Source organism: Dysidea avara, chromosome 11 (assembly GCF_963678975.1).
Source record: "Dysidea avara chromosome 11, odDysAvar1.4, whole genome shotgun sequence".
In the NCBI taxonomy this organism is placed as follows: domain Eukaryota; kingdom Metazoa; phylum Porifera; class Demospongiae; order Dictyoceratida; family Dysideidae; genus Dysidea; species Dysidea avara.
The window spans coordinates 12,129-38,181 of record NC_089282.1 but is presented as its reverse complement, the minus strand read 5'-3'; the positions used below and the strand labels follow the sequence as shown (position 1 = coordinate 38,181).

At 42.5% G+C, this 26,053-nt stretch overlaps 1 protein-coding gene across 3 annotated transcripts in view; it reads left to right on the top strand.

The window, feature by feature from the left end:
• Nucleotides 1-25,289, top strand: part of LOC136238575 (bifunctional glutamate/proline--tRNA ligase-like) — a 29,173-nt gene extending 3,884 nt beyond the window's left edge. The window contains exons 7-34 of one of the 3 annotated variants that reach the window (XM_066029135.1): nucleotides 3,977-4,103; nucleotides 4,324-4,516; nucleotides 4,566-4,737; nucleotides 4,787-4,911; nucleotides 11,328-11,436; nucleotides 13,871-13,955; nucleotides 14,001-14,171; nucleotides 14,220-14,356; nucleotides 14,416-14,614; nucleotides 14,658-14,770; nucleotides 14,821-14,944; nucleotides 14,996-15,124; nucleotides 22,800-22,960; nucleotides 23,012-23,063; nucleotides 23,109-23,202; nucleotides 23,249-23,364; nucleotides 23,413-23,485; nucleotides 23,531-23,610; nucleotides 23,662-23,763; nucleotides 23,813-23,968; nucleotides 24,013-24,084; nucleotides 24,129-24,254; nucleotides 24,300-24,464; nucleotides 24,508-24,591; nucleotides 24,638-24,714; nucleotides 24,761-24,839; nucleotides 24,888-24,952; nucleotides 25,007-25,289. In XM_066029135.1, the coding sequence (XP_065885207.1) occupies nucleotides 3,977-4,103; nucleotides 4,324-4,516; nucleotides 4,566-4,737; nucleotides 4,787-4,911; nucleotides 11,328-11,436; nucleotides 13,871-13,955; nucleotides 14,001-14,171; nucleotides 14,220-14,356; nucleotides 14,416-14,614; nucleotides 14,658-14,770; nucleotides 14,821-14,944; nucleotides 14,996-15,124; nucleotides 22,800-22,960; nucleotides 23,012-23,063; nucleotides 23,109-23,202; nucleotides 23,249-23,364; nucleotides 23,413-23,485; nucleotides 23,531-23,610; nucleotides 23,662-23,763; nucleotides 23,813-23,968; nucleotides 24,013-24,084; nucleotides 24,129-24,254; nucleotides 24,300-24,464; nucleotides 24,508-24,591; nucleotides 24,638-24,714; nucleotides 24,761-24,839; nucleotides 24,888-24,952; nucleotides 25,007-25,166 (3,346 nt within the window). In that variant the 3' untranslated portion in view covers nucleotides 25,167-25,289. Of the gene's footprint in view, nucleotides 1-3,976; nucleotides 4,104-4,323; nucleotides 4,517-4,565; nucleotides 4,738-4,786; nucleotides 4,912-11,327; nucleotides 11,437-13,870; nucleotides 13,956-14,000; nucleotides 14,172-14,219; nucleotides 14,357-14,415; nucleotides 14,615-14,657; nucleotides 14,771-14,820; nucleotides 14,945-14,992; nucleotides 15,125-22,799; nucleotides 22,961-23,011; nucleotides 23,064-23,108; nucleotides 23,203-23,248; nucleotides 23,365-23,412; nucleotides 23,486-23,530; nucleotides 23,611-23,661; nucleotides 23,764-23,812; nucleotides 23,969-24,012; nucleotides 24,085-24,128; nucleotides 24,255-24,299; nucleotides 24,465-24,507; nucleotides 24,592-24,637; nucleotides 24,715-24,760; nucleotides 24,840-24,887; nucleotides 24,953-25,006 lie in introns of all 3 variants that reach the window. The other 2 variants (XM_066029136.1, XM_066029134.1) reach the window with 2 other exon arrangements.
• Nucleotides 25,290-26,053: the final 764 nt, after the last annotated feature.

Sequence of the window (26,053 nt, the reverse complement as noted above, 5' to 3'; positions counted from 1 at the left end):
CCCCGCTGCAGGCAGTCACCAGTCCCAGAGTGTACAAGCCACTCTCATCAGGTCTGGGGAATGGGCTCCTCCCATCCGGGAGACATATGTCAGTGCTGAGACAAATGTCTGCACTGCTAACAGGGCTGCTGTCAGTTCTAACACATTGATGTGCAGACCTCATTCCTGATGGGACCATGGTCCTCCTGTCCTGACTCCCTGGCACACTGCTCCTCATTTTATGGTTGAGGCATCTGTCTTGATTACCATGTCTGGGGGTGGAGGGATGATATCTTTCCCATTCCAGGTTCTCAGTTGATCCCTTCACCATAGCAGTTCTTCTGTTGCTCTCTGATCTAGTGTCACCAGTGTGTCGAATTACTTTGACCTTCTGAGTGACTGGATCTTCAACTGTTGCAACTGACGGTAACGTACTGGGGCTGACAGTATTGCTTGGGATGCCGCATTTAACTTGTCCAGCAACTGTGATAGCTGCCGGATTGCCAACCTGCCTCGAATCAGGGTCTCTGTAGTATGTCCTGTACTTTCTCCTCTGGGAGGAAGAATTTCATTTGCCTGGAGTCCACTTGGAACCCTAGGAACTGGATTTGCTGGGATGGACTCAGCTGTGATTTCTCTCTGTTGATGGTAAAGCCCAAAGACTGCAGCAGCTGCACTGTCAATTCCACCTGGTGTAGCAAGCCTTCCCTGGACTGATGCATGATCAGAATGCCGTCTGGGTAAATGGTTGATTGTAGTCCCTGCCTCCGCAAGTATGCCATGACTGGCCTGAGAAGCTTTGTAAATATGCGGGGGGCACTGCAAAGTCCAAATGGAAGACAGGTGAACTCGTAACTTTTTCTGTCCCACATGAATCTCATAAATTTCCAGTTTTCCTGGACAACTGCTACCGACAGGTATGCATCCTTCAAGTCTAAGGTACACATCCAGTCTTCTGTTCGCAAAAGATCCTTGATCATTTCTGACCCTTCCATTTTGAAATGGAATTTCTGGACAAAGCAGTTCAGAGGTTTCAGATTCACCACGGGTCTGAATGATCCGTCTTTTTTTGCTACAAGGAACCGTCTGCTTATGAATTGGTCCTGGCAAGGAGATGCCATTACCACTGCTCCTTTCTGGAGCAGGTTCTGGACTTCCTCCCACCAGCAAGGACCCTTTCCTTGACAGCACTGAAGTGACTATTGGCGACGACTGAAAGGGAGGTCTGGCCCACTTGATGTGATAGCCTTGTACCACCTGTAGAGTTCAGGGGTCCGATTTTATTTGTTTCCAGCTGTCTAGACAACTGGACACTTTCCTTGCTGGTACAGTAGAATTGAGTGGCTTGGGAGCTTGGATTTAAGGTGAGAGTATTTCTATTTACGGTGACTGTGAGCTGGTTTGAGTTTCTTGTGCGGGTAGAAGGGCTTCTTGGGGTTGGGGTTGGCATTGTATGGCTTGTGCTGGCGTTATTTCCCCTTGCTGCTGTACTGAGCTGGGGCGCCTTGGGACAGAGGTCCTTAAGGTCATCCTCAAGTGGCCTCTTCCGTGAGTTGGATCCATTGTGCACCACTTTAGCCAGGGCTTTGTCAGCATCAATCTTCTTCAATGCTTTCTCAAGGAAGCGTGGACCAAAGAGGTTATTCTTCCTGTTATCATAGGTCTCTTTCGCCAGGGTCTTCATGCTGGGATTTATTCTTCCCCAAGCTATTTTCCTCCGTTCGATGTTAATTGCCTGGGAGGTGCTACCCACTTGCACCAAGGCCCTCTGTAGCAACCGAACCATCTGCTCATTCGTGGGTTTGCATCTGGTCTGACTAGATCGGACCATAGACAGGTAAGAGGACCTGTGACCTCAAGCAACTGTTCCTGGAGCTTATATAGTCTTTTCTGCTCCAAAATGTGGATCTTTGTCCTTCTTGGAAAGTTGTTCTTCCACCTCTGGGTCCAGCTTGGGAGCCTGTAGTACATCACACTGAGGTTAGGGAAAGTCTGCCAGGATGGCTCGGCGTTCATTGTCTTCCAAGCAATTATTAAAGTGTTGAGAAATTTAGCCATAGAAGTAGGCGGTTCCCACGACTCCTCGTTGTTTATCTTCGGATCGAATTCTTGAAACTCCTTAGACTCCTCAGCGCCAAGCTGACATTCGACAATGTCTGAGTCAGCCATTGACTCATCACCTCCAGCATCTTCCAGATAGTTATTATTCGTTGTAGGCAGAGTTGGGGTAGTTACTTCAGAAAAGTAACTAGTTACTAGTTATGCGTTACTTTTATTCCATGTAACTTAGTTACAGTTACTTCTTAAAAGGCAACTAAGTACTCTACAGACATGGGACCAAGTACATTTGAAAGTACTTAAGTAAAGTACAAGTACTTTTGAATTTTCCAAGTATAAGTACAAGTACTCTGGCGACAATCAAGAGAGTACTTAAGTAAAGTACAAGTACATGCTGGAAGTACTCAAGTAAAGTACAAGTACATTTTGCTGTAGCAAAATGTACACTTATTCAGTGTATTGTAGTATGTAAGTGTTCCTAGTGGGGTTGGTACTTTCAGGTTTTTGTCAACTATTCACTCTCTTAAACACTTAAAATGCACTAACTTTAGCAGCAGCATTGTTCTTATTAGCCAGAATTCTATGACATCATTAGTTGTGGCTACATGATACATAGTAAGGTTAGGGAAGGCACTAGAAAAATTGTACAATGTACCTTCATGCAATTTTGTTATGTACCCACTGTGTACAAACTACGTACAATGTTTGCAGTACTTACAAGTACTCAAGTACATACAAGTACTTAGCAAAGTACTTGAGTATAAGTACAAGTACATTGGGGAAATCAAGGAAGTATTTAAGTAAAGTACAAGTACTTTCAAATCTGTACTTAAGTGTACTTAAGTATAAGTACTCATGTGCTTGGCCCCATGTCTGGTACTCTAGTTACTAGTTACTTTCATAGTATAAATTATGACTTGTTTTTAGCTTTTGTAACACAAATTTTGCTCAGATATGCATCATTAAGGGGTGCAATGCATATGTCCACTTAAAATAACAATTCTGTGGCTATTTCAGGTCAGTTTTAATTATTGCTACGTCTGTTACTCAAGCTGAATCATAGAGAACAGTACACAGAATCTGTCTACTTAATGTGGCTGTAGCATATATGGCACAAAAATTGAAGTGCTCTTGCTTTTAAAGCATAACTAGTTATAGTTACAATGTAACTATTGTAATTAGTTACTATTGTAACTTAGTTACTTTTCAGACAATTACTCCTAGTTACAAGTTACTAGTTACAAAGCAAGTAACTAGTTATACTACTAGTTACTTTAAAAGTAATCAGTTATGTAAATCAGTTATGTAACTTAGTTACAAAAGTAACTAGTTGCCCCCAACTCTGGTCGTAGGCTCTGTTATTGCTGGAGCTAGTGTCCCACCACTCGAGGCAGCCTGTGCGCCGAGCTGCAGTTACGGGTTAAACCACAGGAGCGGTCCCATTTGGAGCTGGAAACGCCCCACTAGGGGATGGAAACATCCTGAACAGAGTCGAGAAGATGCTACCTCCAGTCGTCCCTTAAGGGGTGAGGTGCGAAAACTCCACTGTACCCAGATGCTGTAGAATCTCCGCCCTTTTCGCTGGATCTTGTAACAGAGCATCAATATCGTCCTGCCCAGAATTGAAGTTCTGGGTGTCTGCTGTTTGTTCTGCCATCATAATATTTTACACATGTCACTGAGCTACAAATACTGCTGCACGGCAAAAGGAAAAAAAAGTGATGATGTAATGTGCATGGACTATTTATAGGGCAGAAGAAGCCAGAGGGAGAAACATGTGCAAGATTCTATTTTTAGAACTTATTGTAGAGCTACAAACTTGCTGCATTTATGCTAATTTCCAGTGTTACATGAAGTGAATTTCACGAAATATAATCAGTGGTTGTTATGCCTGTGAGTTTTAGTGTGTGTAATGAATATGTATTGTTAATGTGTTTAGTTACCTTCATATTGGCCATGCTAAGGCTGCATTGCTGAATCAGCATTATCAGCAAGCTTTCAAAGGCAAATTGCTAATGAGGTTTGATGATACTAATCCAGCAAAGGAGAACCGCCATTTTGAAAAGGTACACGTGTAACTTGTATGCCACCATTATTTGTGACCGAATTTGACAAACCAAGGCTTCCACACGCATCCACCTTTATGACTTTGAAGTACCACAACTCCATGTATTAGTTTTAAATACCTGATGCTATTACGTCAATACCTTACTGAGTAGTCATGGTTAAAGTCAAAATTGGATGTTTTGTCAAATTTGGTCACATTTATTAAAAATGGTTTTTTAGATCATCCTTCAAGATTTGGAGTTGTTAGAAATCAAACCTGATTCTTTCTCGCGCACTTCAGACCATTTTGACTTGATAATGGAGAAGTGTGAATGGATGATTAGGCAGGAGAAGGCTTACGCTGACAATACACCTAGTGAAGAAATGAAGAGTCAACGTGAGGAAAGGATACCATCCAAATGCAGGGATAATTGTAAGATTTGCTTGTTGCTATGGTGGTGTTTATCGTTACTGTTATGTAGCTGTGGAGACCAGCTTGGCCATGTGGGAAGAGATGAAGAACGGTACAGAACTGGGTCAAACCTACTGTATCCGAGCTAAGATTGATATGGCTTCTGATAATGGTTGTTTACGAGATCCAACAATGTATCGTTGTCGTAGTGAGGTTCACGTGGAAACTGGGAGCAAATACAAGTTGTTGTGATAAATGTGCGCTACTGTTGCCATCGTGATATTTATACAGGGTTTACCCTACCTATGACTTTGCCTGTCCAATAGTAGACAGTGTAGAAGGTGTAACTCATGCCCTCAGGACAACTGAGTACAATGACAGGGATATCCAGTACAACTGGTTTATTGACACGCTTGGTGAGTTTGTACCATATTCCCATCTATTATTTGTCCTGCTATTTCAACGCACACACACACTCGCATATGAACTTTTTTAATAACCATGTAAGTGATATGATGGCATGAAATCATGCAAGGGAATATAATTTAGCCTTGCTACAAACTGTTCATACGTTTTGTAACATGTTTGCTAGTGCTAAAATGGACACACCCATAGCAGTTATGTTCTGGGATAACTGGATTCTTCTCGGAGTAGTGTATACTTGCTATATAGGGGTTATTAGAATGGGCGAGTTAAATTGTTCTTCGAGTTGATAAACCAAGAAGACAGTATTCAGTATTGTACATTGATGGAGACAGGTGGAGATGACCCTTGAGTGTTTATCCCAGATGTGGCATGATATACACATGATATACACATGATATACACATGATATACACATGATATACTCATGTGCAACGTTTGAATAGGATAAACCGCAAAGAAACCAGTTGTGAAATGGATTGCACTGTAAGTAACTAGTTCTGTGGAGTGTAAGGTATCTTTATAAACAGTTAGTTGAGATTCCGTTGTCTGAAGTTTAGATTTTGCTGTATAATAATTTTGCTGTGGTTAGCAGTATGTAAGCAACACAACCTGATCAAGTTCTTATATTACAAAGTGAGTATCATAAAGTATAATAGTACTGTCTATTAGGGATTATGAAGTTGTGCTTTTCTGGCCAAAAGTACCAGTGTATCACCCTAAAACCAGCTACCTTACAATATCTTCATGGTGTCTTGGCAGTATTGGTTAGATAAAACCAAGCCCAAAAGTGCCAAACACTTCCAAAACGTTGCTACGAAATTTAAAAAAAAGTGTGACTTGACTGCCTGATTGACTGACTGATGCCTTCAGACAAGCATAACTTGATATTGGCTAAGACCACTGGCTTGATTTTTTCACTGTTTGACATTGCTTCAGCCCAACTGGTGACTTTTGGCATACTGCAGTATGTACAATGCATTCTTCATGGACTTACCAGTGTCCTCCTTTGTGTCCCATTCATCTTTGCTGACAACACAAGGTGTTGGGTACCTAGGGGGGTTTCCAGGGGGTTCAGGAAACCCTTTGGAGTTTATACAAAACAACTGATTCAGTGAGACTTCAGGTTTTCAAAATCTGTAATTTATCATGAAAAAAAGCAGGACACATTTTCAGCCTCTACCTTAGTTATTCCACCACATAGACAGTACAATGAAGTCTTATCTCATGACTATCCTTACTGTACTGAAGTATGGTTTAAACTACTGAATGAGAATGACACCAAAAAACATTTTAGAGGGCCACTGGGTAGCCTTAATAAGTGCCAACAATTTTGTACCTGAAAATAATCAAACAGAGCATAAGTAGTTAGGGCTTTCAACTAAACCATCTGTTTGAGGATGGTAGGCTGTGGTATTGCACTGATGGATTCCGAGTAGCTTCACCACTTCTTTCATCAGACTTGACAAGAAAGCCTTCCCTCTATCTGATAATATTTCTGTGGGTACACCATGGTGGCTTACAATTTCTTCAACTAGCAGGCAGGCAATAGTTGCTTCTGTCTGAATAGGCACGGCAAACACTTCTGGCCATTTAGTCAGATAATCCATAAAAACCACGGCACATTGATTTCCACTGCCTGAGCGAGGAAATTTGATAATATCAATGCCAACTGTGTCAAAAGGTCCTGCAACTGGTATAGGTGTTAAAAGGGAACGTACTGAATGTCCCTTGCCATAAGTAGCACCGTCCTTGCTCCAGTGAGTAATGTCACTTCACATCTTTGGCCAATAGTAGTGGCACTGCAACTCACTGTAAACCTTTGCATAACTCAAGTGGCCTCCAAAGTATAGCTTGGCGGTATTGAAATTTGAATACACGGTATTAGTAACAGGAAAATATCGCGGTATATCGGTATATAGTTAGTTTGTTATTGTAATTATTGCATCATTTCTTGGGACTAGTATGAAGCGGTATCATCCCAAAAACCAAACAATATATAGTTCAGTACAAGTAAGCATGTGTTGTAATGTGACAACCTCAAGTTTTTGTTTAGGCCGTGTCTGCTAAACCATCAACAAATTGGATAATTAAACACCAAAGGCTGGGTTAAAAGCAATTCTATACCGGTATTCATCGATGTACTGGTAATTCGATATATCGGTTATCAAACGCTGTCACGGTATGATAATCGGTTATGATAATATATCACGATAAATGGTATTACCGATATATTGCAGAACACTACTCCAAAGTTGCCTTCATGAGCCTGTTGAAACAATTCTTCACGACTATTAGTTGGAGGTCTCAATGATCCATCCTGTTGCACATAATACAGTATGTCATCTATCAGTGTATACTGTGAGTGTGTAAGAGCTATTGCCTTAGCCTGCTTTTCTGTACTTGGCAGAATCTCAGATTCCAGAAAGTCTATTATTGCTTTCAATTCTTGGTCTGCTCTATGCAACACTCGTAACTCACTTACTGGCTTAATTGCAGCTACAGTTTCACAACTCTCCTCCTCCTCCTCTTCTGACTGCTGTAATGAGGCTCTTGAGAGAGCATCTGCATTGGCATTATGTTTTCCAGCTCTATGAAGGATTCGTACATCAAACTCCTGAATGGCCATACCCCATCTGGCAAGCTTTCAGAGGATTGTGGGGTATTCAACAATGACTTCAATGCCTCATGATCTGTGTAAACGTCACACTGATGGCCATAAGGTCTAAAATGTTTTACGGCCTAAACTACTCCCATCCCTTCTAATTCAGTTACTCCCCATAGTGCTTCTCATGTTCTTGAAGACTTCTGCTAGCATAAGCGATTGGTCGAGATGACCCATCTTCTTGTCTTTGAGCTATAACAGCACCTAGTCCATAGGTTGAAGCATCTGTTTCAAGAATAAATGGAACTTTGAAGTCAGGGTATGGCACTAGCCAATAGCTTTAGGTTTTCAAATGCCTTCTGACAAACATCTGAACTCCATATCTTTCTTAGTCAAATTGTCAAATTGTGAAGAGGTCCAGCAATGCTTGCAAACTGTGGTATAAATCTCCGATAATATGAAGCCAATCCTAAATGACTTTACGTTGTTGGGTACTTGGAATTCAGACACAGCTTTCAGTTTACAAGGATCTGTTTGTACCCCTTCTGCAGTCACCACACAACTTAGGTAGTGTACCTGTGGTTGAGCAAACTTACAGCTCTCAGGCTTAAATGTGAGATCAGCTAACTGTAGTAGCTCAAACACTTTAGCCAAATTACTATTGTACTCCTCAAAGTCTCTGCCAACCACCAGTACATCATCCAAGTATACTATGTATCCATCCCTTGCCAGGCTATCTCCATCAATCTTTAATGTTGCTGGCGCATTCACCAGTCCGAAGGCCATTTTTCTAAACTCCTATAAACCTGAATAAGTCACAAAGGCTGTTTTCTCCTGAGAAGATGGATCCATGCAAACTTTCCAATAGCCAGATGCTAGATCCAGTGTAGTGAAATACTTGGCCCCAGACAATGAATCTAGCGTGTTGTCATTTGCGAGAGTGGAAATACATCAGGCTTGGTCACTCTGTTTAATTGTGGATAATCAATAAAAACTGTAATCCACCATCCTTCTTCTTCACCAAGACAAGTGGACTGGCCCATGGGCTCTGTGATGGCTGGATCACACCTTGAGCTAACATTTCTCATCTACTTTGTGTCTAAGAGCAAATGGTGTGTGGCGCATAGGCTGCCTCACAGGGGAGTTATCACCTGTGTTAGTCACATGCTTTAATAGATTGGTGGTACCCAATTCCTGTGAATTTAAAGCAAAAGAATTAGCATACCTGGTGATGAACTGCATTATCTGAAGCTGCTGTTCTGCTCTGCCTGAAGGTTGAGTTGCTCAAATTATTTTGCTTCTCTATCAGGGCATGAGGATGTGACCGCTGACACCACAGCAGCTGAGCTGGAGGCACAGGCTCCTTCATAACATCCACTTGCTCAGCATCTTCCAAGGTTACCCTTCTCTAACTGCATGTGGCAATAGCCAGTATTCTCACAATCAGCTTCAAACATCCATCTCCATCAGTTTACACAATGGCATCAACTATCTTCAGATTGGAGTCAACAACTGTAGGTGTAGATAGAGTAAAGCCTTCTGAAAGCCAACCATTTACTTTGGCTTTCACTAATTTCTGATGGCCAGCAGGGACTCTAGTGGCTGTAAGCAGCTGTACAACAGCAGTATCACTTACTTGTGCCTTCTGCATACTGTTACTCTGAACAGGATCATCTACTGAGTCAAACACAATATCACCATCATCTCCCATGAGGACAGTTTCCTGATTTCTACAGTCAACCTGAACCCAAGTGCTGGCTGTAAGTCAGTTCCAATAAGCAATCCATTAGGTGCATTCTTCTGTATCAGCACCACGGATGAAACCTTGTAGTCTCCCTGTGTCAGGGTAACTGGTAACTGACCCACAATGTTCAGTCTATCACCACTGTAACTCTTGAACATAACAGTAGGTGTCTGGAACCGATCCATCATAGTCTCTTCCACTCTTGTATGGAAATTGAAATCTCCTCTCTTCAAAACCAACATCTGCACAGCCTGGACATCAGAGTCACAGGTGAACCAGTGCTGTCATCTGCCATCACTTTTGAATATATAATTGGTCCAAGTTTTGCAGGTGCTGTTCCCTCAGGAGTGGTAACTCTGTGCATCACCGCCTCCAGCAGCCACTTCCTTTTCTTTCAACTCTTTCTGAAGCGTAGCAATCTGGTCTAATATCATCTGGGTTTCATTTGCTGGGGCAACTACCGATACTGCAGAATTAATACCATGAGCTTCTCGATCTCTCTTGGGTTGCTCAGATAAGACTAAATGAGTAGTCAAACCACAGTTGAAGCATCCTTTAGTGTTACTGCCTGACTTTCCAGCTTAGTTATTCTTAACTTCTGGTAATTGGTTCTTCACTGTGGCCAGCTGTTGGTGAATGGTGTACTAGTAGTGATATATACGTTTTCATTGTCTGTTTCTGCTTCCACACAAGTTTCTCTTTTACTACATGATGGTTTATAGGAGGTATTAGTAGAAATTTCACTGATTGCAGGGGAGCAAATCGAATCATAATCCTTCAGTAAAGCACTCTTCTCACTAACAGAATGTCTGCTGCTCTTTCCCATATCCTGCAATACTCTAAAGCATTCTGTAGATTTATCTAGCTGCACAGTCAATCTAGCCGCACGTGCCTCCCATTTCTGCTTTTCTGCATCTAGGGCACGGTAGTGCAACAGTTTGTTATTCTCTACCACCTGTTGCAGTTGTTCAATTTGCGTTGACTGATAGATAATTTGTTCTTCGTACATCTCACTTTGTTGCAGCCGTTCTTGTCGTACACTCGACAACTCTGTCTCTGCCTGCTGCAATTTAATTGACATTTCCTTGAGCTGCTGGGCCTTCTTAGCTGTTTCGTCCGCAAAACCAGCTTCCTTCGTCAATAATACTTCCTTCATACTTTGCAGCTCCATAGCAGTTTCGCTAGCATCTTGCTTGAGCTGTTTCACTTCTAACTCCAGGTCCACTCGCTCGCTAGCTTCCCAGTCTTGGGCTCTCAGCCCTGTGTTTTCCGCATCAAGTCTATTGACTTCCCATTGCAAATTATCCAGCTTCGTACTCAATGCTTCCATTGTTCCATTTCAGCTCTGCCGGCTCTAGTAAAGTGACACAAACAACAACCATCCAGCACGAGACAATTACGTCACCTTTCCAGGTACTGTTAGCTTTCTTCCACCACGGTACCACAGAGTATTAAGTATTAGTTTGCGGTTAAAAGTGTCTAGTGCTACACCAGCCTCCGGCGCAGTCACAAGAATGCATTGCAAACTCCAACAGTCCAAGTGGAGAAACTCCGCCTAGAAACGAATGCTCCAGAGAATAAACATTTACTGTTATTGCGACTTCACCTCTCTGGATACTGTTATCGTTAAGTTCCACGATACCACAGATTCTACGTTTCCGGTTATGTAACCAGTTGTTTCTCTCTTGTCTGCTTCTTCCTCCACTCTGTTCCTTCACCACGTTGTTAGGTTCTCCTTGTCCTTCTATTTCTTCCCGGACAAGCCCCCAAATTTAAAGTCGCAACATACTCTTGGACACAGGAACCACTTAACTTTACATAGCTACCACTTCTTTGCAACTCGTAACTATCTAAATGCCCCCCGCGCGCCAAGCGCATGCGCAAGCAAGCATACAACAATGTACATACATGGAATAAATGTCAGTTAAATGTTACATATGCATTTTGGTGCAACACTAGAAAAAAAATTGCCATTGAAACTGACTCACTATATGATAATTAAGTCTATACACTGTGTACCCTTACTGTCATGTAATGTCATGTGACATCATGTTATGCAGGGATAAGGAAACCATTTATCTGGGGTTACAGCAGACTCAACCTTCAACATACGGTGCTCTCTAAAAGGAAACTAACTTGGTTTGTTAGTGAGGGATTAGTTGAAGGCTGGTAAGTATGTGTGTGTAGTGTGTGTGTAGTGTAGTGGGTATGTGTTTGTGTAGTGTGTGTGTGTGTAGTGTAGTGTGTGTGTGTGTAGTGTAGTGTGTGTGTGTGTAGTGTGTAGTGTAGTGGGTATGTGTTTATGTAGTGTGTGTAGTGTAGTGTAGTGTGTGTGTGCGTGCGTGCGTGCGTGTGTGTGTGTAGTGGGTATGTGTTTGTGTAGTGTAGTGTGTGTGTGTGTGTGCGTATGTGTAGTGTCTGTGTGTATCTGCATAGCCAAGTGGTTAGGGCGTCCGCCTGGTAGTCGAAAGGTTCCAGGTTCGATTCCCAGCTGGGTCACTTTGGTGTTGTTGTTTCCTTGAGCAAGAAACTTTACTCACATTGCTCCAGTCTACCCAGCTGTTAAAATGGGGACCTGGTGGCCTGGTGCCAACTGGGGAAGCAGCCCACCCAGCTGTAACATCAGTGGGTACCTGGTGTAAACTGGGGAAGCAAATGTTCAACTGTCCATGTCTCATATAGCAGTTTAAGGTCTAGGTGGGACTTTGGGTGCCCATACTTTCAACTGTGAGACATGGTACAGCCTCTTGCGGGTTACTAGTCCTGCTCCAGGAGGGCATGTCTGCGCTGACTCTTTGTACCTGAGTAGCGCACAGGTGCCCCAGTGCTGGCCACTGGGCAGCGTGACTGCTTAGCGGCAGCTGAAGGCTGTCTGTGTCTGTGTTGTACCTGTGTGTTGATATGTGTTGTACCGGTGTGTTCATGTGTTGTACCGGTGTGTTCATGTGTTGTACCTGTGTGTTGATATGTGTTGTACCTGTGTGTTGATATGTGTTGTACCGGTGTGTTGATATGTGTTGTACCGGTGTGTTCATGTGTTGTACCGGTGTGTTCATGTGTTGTACCGGTGTGTTCATGTGTTGTACCTGTGTGTTGATATGTGTTGTACCGGTGTGTTCATGTGTTGTACCGGTGTGTTCATGTGTTGTACCGGTGTGTTCATGTGTTGTACCTGTGTGTTGATATGTGTTGTACCGGTGTGTTCATGTGTTGTACCTGTGTGTTGATATGTGTTGTACCGGTGTGTTCATGTGTTGTACCGGTGTGTTCATGTGTTGTACCTGTGTGTTCATGTGTTGTACCTGTGTGTTCATGTGTTGTACCGGTGTGTTCATGTGTTGTACCTGTGTGTTGATATGTGTTGTACCGGTGTGTTCATGTGTTGTACCGGTGTGTTCATGTGTTGTACCGGTGTGTTGATATGTGTTGTACCGGTGTGTTCATGTGTTGTACCGGTGTGTTCATGTGTTGTACCTGTGTGTTGATATGTGTTGTACCGGTGTGTTGATATGTGTTGTACCGGTGTGTTGATATGTGTTGTACCGGTGTGTTCATGTGTTGTACCGGTGTGTTCATGTGTTGTACCGGTGTGTTCATGTGTTGTACCTGTGTGTTGATATGTGTTGTACCGGTGTGTTCATGTGTTGTACCTGTGTGTTGATATGTGTTGTACCGGTGTGTTCATGTGTTGTACCGGTGTGTTCATGTGTTGTACCGGTGTGTTCATGTGTTGTACCTGTGTGTTGATATGTGTTGTACCGGTGTGTTCATGTGTTGTACCGGTGTGTTCATGTGTTGTACCTGTGTGTTGATATGTGTTGTACCGGTGTGTTCATGTGTTGTACCTGTGTGTTGATATGTGTTGTACCGGTGTGTTCATGTGTTGTACCGGTGTGTTCATGTGTTGTACCTGTGTGTTGATATGTGTTGTACCGGTGTGTTCATGTGTTGTACCGGTGTGTTCATGTGTTGTACCGGTGTGTTGATATGTGTTGTACCGGTGTGTTCATGTGTTGTACCAGTGTGTTCATGTGTTGTATCGGTGTGTTCATGTGTTGTACCTGTGTGTTGATATGTGTTGTACCGGTGTGTTCATGTGTTGTACCGGTGTGTTCATGTGTTGTACCTGTGTGTTGATATGTGTTGTACCGGTGTGTTGATATGTGTTGTACCGGTGTGTTGATATGTGTTGTACCGGTGTGTTCATGTGTTGTACCGGTGTGTTCATGTGTTGTACCGGTGTGTTCATGTGTTGTACCTGTGTGTTGATATGTGTTGTACCGGTGTGTTCATGTGTTGTACCTGTGTGTTGATATGTGTTGTACCGGTGTGTTCATGTGTTGTACCGGTGTGTTCATGTGTTGTACCTGTGTGTTGATATGTGTTGTACCGGTGTGTTCATGTGTTGTACCGGTGTGTTCATGTGTTGTACCTGTGTGTTCATGTGTTGTACCGGTGTGTTGATATGTGTTGTACCGGTGTGTTCATGTGTTGTACCGGTGTGTTCATGTGTTGTACCTGTGTGTTGATATGTGTTGTACCGGTGTGTTCATGTGCCATATACTTGTTACAAACTCTCAAAGGCATACAATGTATGTTCTAGGGATGATCCTCGTTTCCCGACAGTCAAGGGTGTGTTAAGACGAGGGATGACTGTTGAAGGGTTAAAGCAATTCATTGTAGCACAGGTGTGTTCCAGATCACATGAGCTATGTGTTGATCATGTGATCCAGGGATCATCACGTTCAGTTGTTATGATGGACTGGGACAAGTTATGGTCATTCAATCGTAAAGTGATCGATCCTATTGTACCTCGCTATACTGCACTACTGAAGAATGACATGGTCCCTATTGATCTGGAGGGGGCTACTGATGCTACTAAGACATGTAACAAACACCCTAAGGTAACCAATTATTAGTTAACAGCTTCTAGTTAATTAGTTGTGGCACAGAACTCCTCGGTTGGTACTAAGACTGTCCATTACGCCTCGCAAGTGTGGCTGGAGGGAGCTGATGCGGCTAATTTGAAGGAAGGTCAAACTATAACTCTAATTAATTGGGGTAATGTAGTGATTACTGACATTGATAGGTATGGTACATAGTACATATTGTATCATTGTGAGCTTGTTTGTGATTGGTGGTAACTAGGTTACCCAGTGGAGTGGTCACAAAGGTAAAAGGAAAACTTAATTTAGATAACACTTCGTTTGCTGGCACGGCTAAACTGACATGGCTTGCTGACAAGAATACCACGCCCACTATTCTTGTACATTTTGAACACCTGATCAGTAAGGCCATCCTTAAACCGACTGATGACTTTAAGGATTATATTAACCATAACACCAAGGTGTGTTAATGCTGGTTGACATGGTAACATGATGCCACCACAGGAAGAACACACTATGTTGGGTGATCCTTGTTTGAGGGATCTCAAGAATGGTGACATTATTCAACTACAACGACGTGGCTTCTATATATGTGATCGACCTTATGTGCCACCTAGGTAATCAGTGTTGCTATGGTTGCTGTTGTCATCGTATTGTTTATTATCAGTCCATATAGCTCACTGGGGGAACTTCCTTGCATATTGTTTAATATTCCTGATGGCAAACAAGCTGTATTGCCTTCTGAACCAAAATCTCCTCAGAAGGTTCCACGAGTACAGAAGACTTCACAGGTAGCTGGTATTGTACACATTATACTATACATTTCTCACCTTCATTAGCAGCAAGGGACTCCCCCTACTGTCCCAGTGGTAGCTGCAGCAGCAGCTGGTGATGATGTTGACACTCTGAAGAAACAAATCGAACAGGTTGGAAATCAAATCCGGCAAATGAAAGCAACAGGAGCGGATAAGGTTAGAAAAGTATAGAAGTCATTATTGTGAAATTCTGTGTGTGTGTATGTGTAGTGTGTGTGTGTGTGTAGTGTGTGTGTGTGTGTGTGTGTGTGTGTAGTGTGTGTGTGTGTGTGTGTGTGTAGTGTAGTGTGTGTGTAGTGTGTGTGTGTAGTGTGTAGTGTGTGTGTGTGTAGTGTGTGTGTAGTGTGTGTGCAGTAGTGTGTGTGCAGTAGTGGGTGTGCGTGCGTGCGTGTGTGTGTAGTGTGTGTGTAGTGTGTGTGTGTGTGTGTGTGTGTGTGTGTGTGTGTGTGTGTGTGTGCAGTAGTGTGTGTGCGTGCGTGTGTCTGTGTGTGTATACTGTGCAGAAATATTAACAATTTGCTGTCCATGCCTTACATAAGGGGGGGGGGGGGGGACTCTTTGGTGGTGGTAACACAGGTAGGCATGGCCATTTTCAGAGTGGTATATAATGTGTTTGTGTGTAATAAGGTTTAGATAAATAGTTCGAAGCTTCGATGCTTTGTTCGGTCTCATAAAATTCGGATGCTGTTTTATCCCACCAAAGCTTCATTACCATGGATACTAACATGTTAAACCAGTTGCACAAATATTATCACTCCTTGTGGAAGCTGCCATTTACATGTAGTTATAGTCTAAACAATGGTTGTACTGGAGCTATATCAAACTGTAGGAGTTTGTAATAAAGTGTACAGTACCCCTAATAACTAACCATCAATTGTGTTTATTTGTTGAAAGGGTGTATCCATTCACTGGACTGGATTACTGGACTCAAGTTTTTTTTATTTTCTTACGTTTTATCGCTAAACCTAACTAAAAAGTTTTTTTTTAACTGACACCATTCACTACGAGACATAATTGCTCACAAAAACTGCGCTGAAACCTTAGTGAAGTTTGTTATCAAAATAATTTGCCTACTACTAGCAATGTTTCAAGCATTGTGCACTGTTAACACTGTTCTATTAATGCATGTCCATCTTCTCTAGTCTTCTTTTGTAAAATAGCATGCCATATATATGTTTTACACCATGTGATTACATTATGTAACATAGAAAGTGTCTATAGCCTGCGCATTCATTCTAGTTTTGCCAGTTTTTTGGCTTATAATGTTTGTAAATAGTAACGAGTGTGCAGTGTTACATTTAAAAAAAAGAATTACTTCAAATTATATCATTAGGTCACTACAATGAGATAACTTGTTTCTCATGAACTTCTCATAGAATCACACATGCGGGCAGGAGGGTTACCTCATTATTTTTTAAGTCATATAAATTGCAGAAGTTTAATGTGTAGCTACTAGCTATAGCTACACTAGAGAATCTATGACAAAATCAATAATAATTATCTACCTTTTTATTTTAGAATTTTAGGTGTTTGGCATGCAGTTCAGAATTCAAATAAACGTCAACTTTTTCAGCACAGCAATAACAAGGCTTTCTAATTCAGAGAATCCTTTAAGAGAACTCCACAGTAGTTCACCATGCAGTCTTGGGGTCATGTACCACACCCTTCACAGAATGGCACATCTTCAGCAGCAAACACAAGAAGCAGAAGCTGCAGCTGCCGATGCCGTGTTAGCTAGCACCTGCAGTCTGATCAGTCTATTAGGGGAGGGGCTGCTGCAGACTTGTGACAAAAGCAACACTAGAGCTACTATGACTCTTAGAGATGATAAACCACTTGTAGTGCAGATCACGGTACTAATGCTAATATTCTCATATACCACTCACTGATGGTGCCTCAGTGGTTGTTGATGCTCTAGAAAGTATTGAAACCTTGCAACACGGAAGTGAAAAACTCATGAGTAGTGTCTGCATCTGCAATAATGAGTGCACATGTGCACAAGAAAATTTTAATGTGGGCGGTTGATGAGAAATAAGTTATCTCATTGTAGTGTCCTTAAATAGACCACCGCACTTTTTCAAACATACTTAATAACAGGTATCTTACAGACCTTCAACACTTCTAATAATAGACTATAGTTAGCTGTATGTGCCTCTTTGTTTTTTCCCCTTTAATATGAAAAGACATGGACCCAGCTCCATGTGTGGTACACTACTCTGTGTAATCACTTTTAGTGGTTGATAAAGGTGTTTGTGGTTGGAAAATGTGCTTGAGCAAATTATATTTTGTGAGATTCGCTGCATGTAACACTGGTATTTCCTTTAAATATGCACAATTACAGCAAGTTAGTAGCTCTATAGTTTCTTCTAAAAATAGAAACCGTGCACGTGCTCCTCCAATCTATAAATAGTCTTGACATGTTGCATCATCACTTTTTCCTTTTGCTGCGCAGCAGTTGGTAGCTCAACACGTGCGTTAAAGTAAATCGATGGATAATCAAGAACCAAATGCGGATTTGTTGGAGAATTGAGAACAAAACACGGAAAGTGATGTAGATCGCGAGATCGGCAAACTTTTTGCGGATCCAGTGAAGAAAGCGGCAATATTACAATCACTGACAAGGCCAGAATGCCCCCCACCTTTCCCACAGTGGTTCAAATAGAGGTGGCGGTGGCTTGCCACCCTCTAGCGGGTCGGCTAACTTTCAAGTTCTTCAAGGAGCAATGTTTAATCCAGCGGTGTGGTACAATCTCCCGCCATTTCCAGTTGTGGCAGCACCTCAACCATATGCGTGGCCCTTCACAGCTCCGCCCCAAGGGTGGCCTAACGTTTCTGGACCTCCTCTACGTGAGACTAGCACATCAACAACTAACGCTGGTGACGTCGGCGACAACGGAGACAGGGAGGAAAGCAACCAATCAGCTGATTCTGATGTGATTCGCTTCCTTGGTGAAGAAGAAGCCAACCAATTTAGGGAACCAGAACTGTTTGACCCTACTGTTAGAGAAGAGTCCTCATGGCAACCCCCGAAGATAATGCTAAAATACTTGGAAGCAAATTTTGACAGGAACTTGTCAGAAGATGAGCGTAAAGCTATCCTCAACGACTTCCCTATACCGCAATGTAGTGTCCTTCAAGCACCCAAGTTAGATCCAGAAGTGAAGGACCAGATTCAGAAGAAGGGAAGTAACCCACAATTTGGAACTGAACGATGTCTGTTCAATTTACAAGAAGAATTATTAGAAGTGACAGACCCACTCATGTGCCTGTGGTCAGACTTGTTAAATCCTACTGCCAATCCAACAAAAGAGGACATTATCCTTCAAATACAGAGGGCATTATGTATAGTGGGTAGTACGTACCACTCTATGAATGTGGAGCAAAGGAAGTTGGCTTGGTCAAGGATCAACCCCTCTTGAAGCCACTAGCAGAGGAGAAGTATGAAAAGCGAGAAGGGAAATTGTTTGGACCAACATTCTTGGAGAAAGCATCCAAGAAACTAGAAGCAGACAAAGCACTGGCAAAAGTGTTTTATAATCTGCAAGGTTCCCGTAAATGTGCATTCGAAGACGACCCATCAGACCTTTGTCGTTTTTTATCGAAAGGCGCCCCAGCACAGTACGGCAGCAAGGGGAAACAACGCCTCCAAAAGCCGTACAGTCAACCCAAGAAACAGTACCAGAAGCCATTCGTCCAATCCAAGAAGCCCTGAACAGTCAAATACCAATAAACCATCCAGTTTTGCCTCGCTCCCACTGGAACTCAGTAGACATGTCCTTACTGCAAGCAGGAAGAGTGGCCCACTGCTTGGACAATTGGAAGCAAATAACAACAGATTCCTGGATCCTTCAGGTAGTTCAAGGGTACCAGATAGAATGGTCCAAGACTCCCTTCCAGGTGCACCCTGCAATAACATCTGTAACTTCCAAAGAAGCAGCGTTGCTAGTGGAAGAGGAAGTAGACAGTCTTCTTCAGAAGGGAGCAGTGGTCCCCCCATGTACAGACCAGTTTATCAGTCGGCTTTTTCTGGTAGAGAAGAAGGATAAGTCATCATTCAGGCCGGTGATCAACCTCAAGCCACTGAACACCTTTATCCAGAAGGAGCACTTCAAGATGGAGGGGGCTAGTATGATCAAAGACCTACTGCAGCCAGGGGACTGGATGTGCTCCTTGGACCTCAAGGATGCTTACCTTACAGTCCCAATTGCCAAGGAGCACCGCAAGTATCTTCGTTTTCTGTGGGATGGCAGAATATTTGAATTTACCTGCCTTCCATTTGGCCTGTGCAGTGCCCCATGGGTATTCACGAAACTTCTCCGTCCAGTAATGGCTTACTTGTGCTCTCAGGGCTTACGGACCATCATTTATTTAGACGACATCTTAGTGATGCATCAGGACAAGACAACACTATGCCAAGAAGTGAAAGGGATGTGCAACCTACTGGAAGTACTGAGATTCACAATCAACCACCCCAAGTCGCAAACCATACCAACACAACAAATTCAATTCTTGGTCTTCCTGGTGGACTCGAACCTGATGAAGTTGTTACTTCCCCACGAGAAGGTTCACAACATAGCACAGATGTGCCGGAACCTGAGGAAACAATCACAAGTCACGATTCATCAACTATCCCAGTTGCTGGGGAAAATGACAGCAGCAGCACCAGCAGTTCTTTCAGCTCCGATACGATACCGGCATTTACAACAACTGAAGATACAGCCCTTTAGACTGTTCAAATCGTTCAATCAGACCATTACCCTGAACAAGGAGTCATTGGAGGAACTTCATTGGTGGTCAGATCAACTTGTGGTTTGGAATGGCAGAAACATTATCCAACCACCCCCAGACCTGGTGATAGAGACAGATGCCTCCCTAATAGGCTGGGGAGCTGTATGTGAAGGGGTGCAGACAGGGGGACTATGGTCTCAGGAAGGACAGCTGGAACACATCAATGTACTAGAGCTGACTGCAGGCATGTTTGCGGTACAGGAGGAATGTCCATGTTCACCTCAGGATGGACAATACATCTGCCCTAGCCTACGTAACCAGGATGGGGGGTACTCGGTCTACCAGACTAACAGCAGTGGCACGGCAGATTTGGGACTGGTGTCTTCAACGGCAGATAACCCTCTCGGCATCACATTTACCAGGCTTGGACAATCAGGTGGCAGATCAAGAATCCAGACAAATACAAACATCAGCAGAATGGAAGCTCCACACAGAGATTTTCAAGAGAATTTGTGCTCAGCTGGGACCATGCAAAGTAGACCTGTTTGCAACGAGGCTGAATTATCAGCTGGACAATTATGTGAGCTGGAGGTCAGATCCAGGAGCAATGGGGACCAATGCTTTCCACCTCAGTTGGAGAGACCTAGAGGGCTACGCCTTCCCCACTGATAGGCAAGTGCCTCCAGAAGGTGAGAACAGAGCAGAGTGCAATTGTGTTAGTGGCTCCCCTGTGGCAGAACCAGACATGGTATCCAATGCTTCTAGAATTGATGGTGGAGTTTCTGCTGCTCCTACCAGACCAGAGGGACATACTGAGAGGCCCTATGAACCAGCTTCATCTGGTATGTCTAAACAGGCTAAGATTAGCCGCTTGGAGAGTCTCCGGCTACAACACACAGCAACAGGCATTTCAAAGGAAACTTCTGAACTATTGTTGGCCGGTTGGAGCAAAGGAACAAACACGGCTTACCAATCTGGATGGAAACGATGGAGTGGCTGGTGTCAGAGACGGGAAGTTGATCCCATTTCTTCTGGAGTGCAACCATTCCTAGACTTCATCACGTCTCTGTTTCAGGAAGGGTTGCAGTATCGTTCCATCAACCTGATATGATCAGCAGTCTCACCTTCCTGTGGATAGCACACCAATTGGTCAACATCCCCTAGTGAGACAACTATTTAAAGGCGTATACAATTCAAGACCACCTCAGCCCAGATATACTCATACCTGGGATGTTCAAACTGTACTTGACCACATCAAACAACTTGGGGATAACGGAAGTCTCTCCCTAAAGCTATTGTCATAAAAGTTGGTAATGCTCATGTCCTTGGCAAGTGCTAGCAGGGTGTCAGAATTACAGGCCCTGGATCTCCGTTTTCGCCAGTATACTGTCGATGGAGTGGTGTTCAAGTTGTCTTCACTGACCAAAAAGCGCCAAACTGGGGCACCCTTAAAGGAACTCTCATTCGCTAGCTTCACTGCTAATGACAGACTGTGTGTGGTTCAATGCCTGAAGCAGTATGAGGCTGTGACCATCCAATTTCGAATGGTAGCTCCACAGAAAGCAACCCCACTCTTTGTGTCTTACCCATAAACCAGTGACTACTGAACGTTTGGCTCATTGGATTAAAGATCTGTTGAAAGAAGCAGGAGTCAATACAGAAATATTCAAAGCACACTCTGTGAGGGGAGCAGCCACCTCAGCGGCATTGGATAAGGGAGCCCACATAAGTGACATACTCAACACAGCTGACTGGAGCCGGGAGTCCACCTTCTGAAGTTTCTATTACCGCCCATCAACAGCTGGAAGTACATTTTCTCAGAGAGTGTTACGTACTGACTGACTTCCGTATCTGTTTTGTAGTCATGTATGTCACAATGGTTGTAGGATTATCACCTATATTGCGTTATAGTATGCATATGATTCCCATTGTGGTTGAAAAAAAAAAGTTAATCCCATTGTGGTAAATGTGAGTGCAGTGATGAAAATATGTTACTATCGCTAACATATGGATACACACATTATATTATATTATGGGGACTGCAGGTACCAAGGCTCAGACCCACTTGGTGGTGTCCAATCATAGTATTATAGATGTATGGATCAGCTTCGTAAGTTAGGGCTTTGAAGTCTACCAGTGTTACATGCAGCGAATCTCACGAAATATAATTGATGATTTGACAAGGGCCCGAAGGGCCTGAAGTTAAATCATGATTATAAGAGTGAGATGAGCAAATGTAACACTGCCCAATTTAGAGCCCTCCCATCCAGAATGTGTTACATTGCTCTTTTCACTGCAGGCACTTGGACATCCCAAGTGAGCCTGTGATTATGGCAGCAAAAGTTCAAGTGATGATGCAACGTGTCAAGACTATTTATAGATTGGAGGAGCACGTGCACGGTTTCTATTTTTAGAAGAAACTATAGAGCTACTAACTTGCTGTAATTGTGCATATTTAAAGGAAATACCAGTGTTACATTTGCTCATCTCACTCATATAATCATGATTTAACTTCAGGCCCTTCGGGCCCTCGTCAAATCATCAATTTTATGTGAGTCCAGTCTAGTGTTGCGAACCAGTATGGAAAAACCAGTTATTAACCAGTATTGTCTTGGTCAAACCAATTATTGGCTAAGAAGTGTTTTGCCCACCCACTTGGTAAACCATAAATTACCCCTGCCGACAAGTGTTAACATCATAACATAACTTCAAAGTATGTGTAAATATGTGCTTGTAATAGCTGTTATTGTGTTGATGGTCACTTTGGTACCACCTAAGGCTTCCAACAGGCATGTTTAGTGCCATGTCTGCTAATTTACAATCAGACAATAACCAGTCAATATCTAATTATTGACCTTCCAATAACTGGTTTTAGTAAACTCTGCAGGTTCACAGCACTAGTCCAGTCCAGTAGTCCAGTCCAGTAGTCCAGTCCAGTAGTCCAGTCCAGTAGTCCAGTCCAGTGAATGGATGCACCCTTTGTTGAAATGACATTGGTAACAAAGCTTTGATGCTTCGGTAACATTTTAAAAAGAAGCTTCGGGGGATGTATTTGTATATTCGTTCCAACCCTAGTGTGTAATTTGGAATCTGTTGTTGCTAGGCTGTTATAGATAATGAGGTTACGGTTTTGCTCTGCCTAAAGGAACAATATGCTCAGTTAACTGGAGAAATTGTTGTCACTAAAAATAAAAAGCCAAAGAAACAGCAGGAAAAGCAACCAGAACAGCCAGAGAATATTGGTCAGAAACAAAAACAGACAAGGTTGGTATAGTCATGTGATGTTGCTTATGTTGTTCTGGTCGTGTGATGCAGGTTAGGGCTTGAGGCTAAGAAGGAGACTCAATTGAGTGACTGGTATTCTCAGGTGATGTATTGTTACGGTAACCAGATGTCTACTTCTTGTTGCTAGGTGATAACTAAAGCTGAACTAATAGAGTATCATGATGTTAGTGGTTGTTATGTGTTACGACCTTCGTCTTATTCTATTTGGGAGAAAATTAAAGGTTTATTGCCATAGTTACAACTTCCTATGTTAATTTAGTTTAATAGACTACTTTGACAAAAAGATTAAGAATCTAGGAGTGGAAAATGTGTATTTTCCCATATTTGTGTCAAAGGCTGCTTTGGAACGAGAGAAAACTCACATTGCTGACTTTGCTCCTGAGGTAGCTAATTAGTATGAGATAAATGTTGTCACCTTATCCAACCCACAGGTTGCCTGGGTGACCAAATCAGGTAACACTGATCTTAAAGAAGCAATTGCTATACGTCCAACATCAGAGACAGGTGATAGTGTTGGGCATTAATTAGAATGTTATTATGTTCTTGTAGTGATGTACCCAGCTTATGCTAATTGGATTAGGTCTCATCGTGATTTACCTCTAAAACTGAACCAATGGTGCAACATTGTGGTTAGTATTACCAGTGTTACCGTAACAATAGCTGTTTACATGTTGTCATAGCGATGGGAGTTCAAACATCCTCAACCATTTCTACGTACCCGGGAGTTCTTATGGCAGGAGGGCCACACTGCACATGCTAATAAAGATGATGCTGTGAAGGAGGTTCATGGCATTGGAACAAGAGGCAGTAACATGGTGTCCATTTGTACAGGTGTACCAGATACTAGAGTTCTATGTTGGTGTGTACAAGGACTTGTTGGCCATTCCTGTGGTCAGGGGTCGGAAGACAGAGAAAGAGAAATTTGCTGGTGGTGACTTCACAACTACCATAGAAGCCTTTGTATCTGCCAGTGGTCGAGGAATACAGGTACAGGGAAGCCATATGACCCAATTATAATATCTTTGGGGCAGGCTGCTACTTCTCATCACTTGGGCCAAAACTTCTCTAAAATGTTTGAGATCATGTTTGAAGATCCTGATCAGGTAAGATCAAGGATCATTACTGATGGTGCATGTGACTTTGGTAGGAGGGGAAGCACCTGTTTGTCTACCAGAATTCCTGGGGTATTACAACTCGTACGATTGGCATCTTGGTAATGGTTCATGGTGACAATAAAGGTCTTGTCTTGCCTCCTAGGGTTGCTTCAAAACAGGTAATCTTTTGAGATTGTGTGCACGTATTAGAAACATTTGTATAGGTGGTGATAGTACCTTGTGGAGTGACACCCTTGAATTTCAAAGATGTTGTGAAGAAATGTGAGGAAGTGGCAGACATGCTTAGGATACAAGGGGACTTTCGTGTTACTGTGGACACCAGAGACAATTATTCTGTTGGGTGGAAATTTAACCACTGGGAGTTGAAGGTCAGTGTGTTACTATGACAACAAAGATTCATTGTTGTATTAGGGTGTTCCCCTGAGAGTGGAGATTGGTCCTCAGGACATTAAGAAGGAACAATTTGTGGCTGCATCCCGAGACACTGGGGAGAAAGTTAGTTAGATATGAGATGTTTTGAGAGTTGATGAATTGTTTATAGGTAGTTTTGAAATTGTCAGAAGCAGTACCAGCAATTACAGGTCTTTTGGAAGATATTCAGAATCGTTTATATGATAAGTATGTCATCATTGTCATGGTGATAGTAGTATTGGTGTTTATGTAGGGCAAAGAAGGAGCTTGACGATCACATTGTATACACTGACAATTGGGAAATGTTCTGTTCATCACTTGATGAGAAGAAGGTAATCATGTTTGGAACTATGTACTGAGTGATGTGGTTACTATGGTAGCTGATTATTTCTCCATATTGTGGTGAGGTGACTTGTGAAGATGCTATTAAGAAACAGAGTGCCAGGTAGTGTAACTAACTAGCTGAGTTGGTTATGTGTAACTTGTGGTCTTGTTCTAGTGTTGAAGTGGAGGCTGGAGCTCCAGCAATGGGAGCTAAAGCTTTGTGTATTCCAGAAGATCCCTATTATACACGAAATATTTCAAGTGATGCGAAATGTATTCGACCAAAGTGTACAAATAAGGCCAACTATTATACCTTATTTGGAAGGAGTTACTGAGGAGACTTCATTAGAGAATAGTTATTTTGAAAATTAAGTAATGGCTAATTCCAGTTGCAATTATAATGGCAATTAAGTGTCTTACCACAAATAAATATATGGGCATTTATTGCTGTTCTTGTACATGGAGTGCCTGAATAGCAGTTGTTTGAGCATCGTGTGAGTACATGAGCCAAAATAAACTGTGTTCTATTGTACCTTAAATACTTTTACTATTTAAGAAACTCTTCATTATACACTGAAAATACAGCATTAAACAATAAAAGCAACAGAGAAATGTGACTAATCTTTGTTTTGTAATCTGGTTTCAAGGGACACCTCAGGGACACAAGGTTGATGCCCTAACTCTTAAATTTTACTCTAATAGAACACACAACACATTCTTGGCTCATTTACTCTAATAGAACACACCACATTCTTGGCTCATTTACTGTAATAGAACATGCAACACATTCTTGGCTCATTTACTCTGATAGAACACAACACACTCTTGGCTCATTTACTGTAATAGAACATGCAACACATTCTTGGTTCATTTACTCTGATAGAACACAACACACTCTTGGCTCATTTACTGTAATAGAACACGCAACACATTCTTGGCTCATTTGCTCTGATAGAACACAACACATTCTTGGCTCATTTACTGTAATAGAACACGCAACACATTCTTGGCTCATCTACTCTGATAGAACACAACACATTCTTGGCTCATTTACTGTAATAGAACACGCAACACATTCTTGGCTCATTTGCTCTGATAGAACACAACACATTCTTGGCTCATTTACTGTAATAGAACATGCAACACATTCTTGGCTCATTTACTCTGATAGAACACAACACACTCTTGGCTCATTTACTGTAATAGAACACAACACATTCTT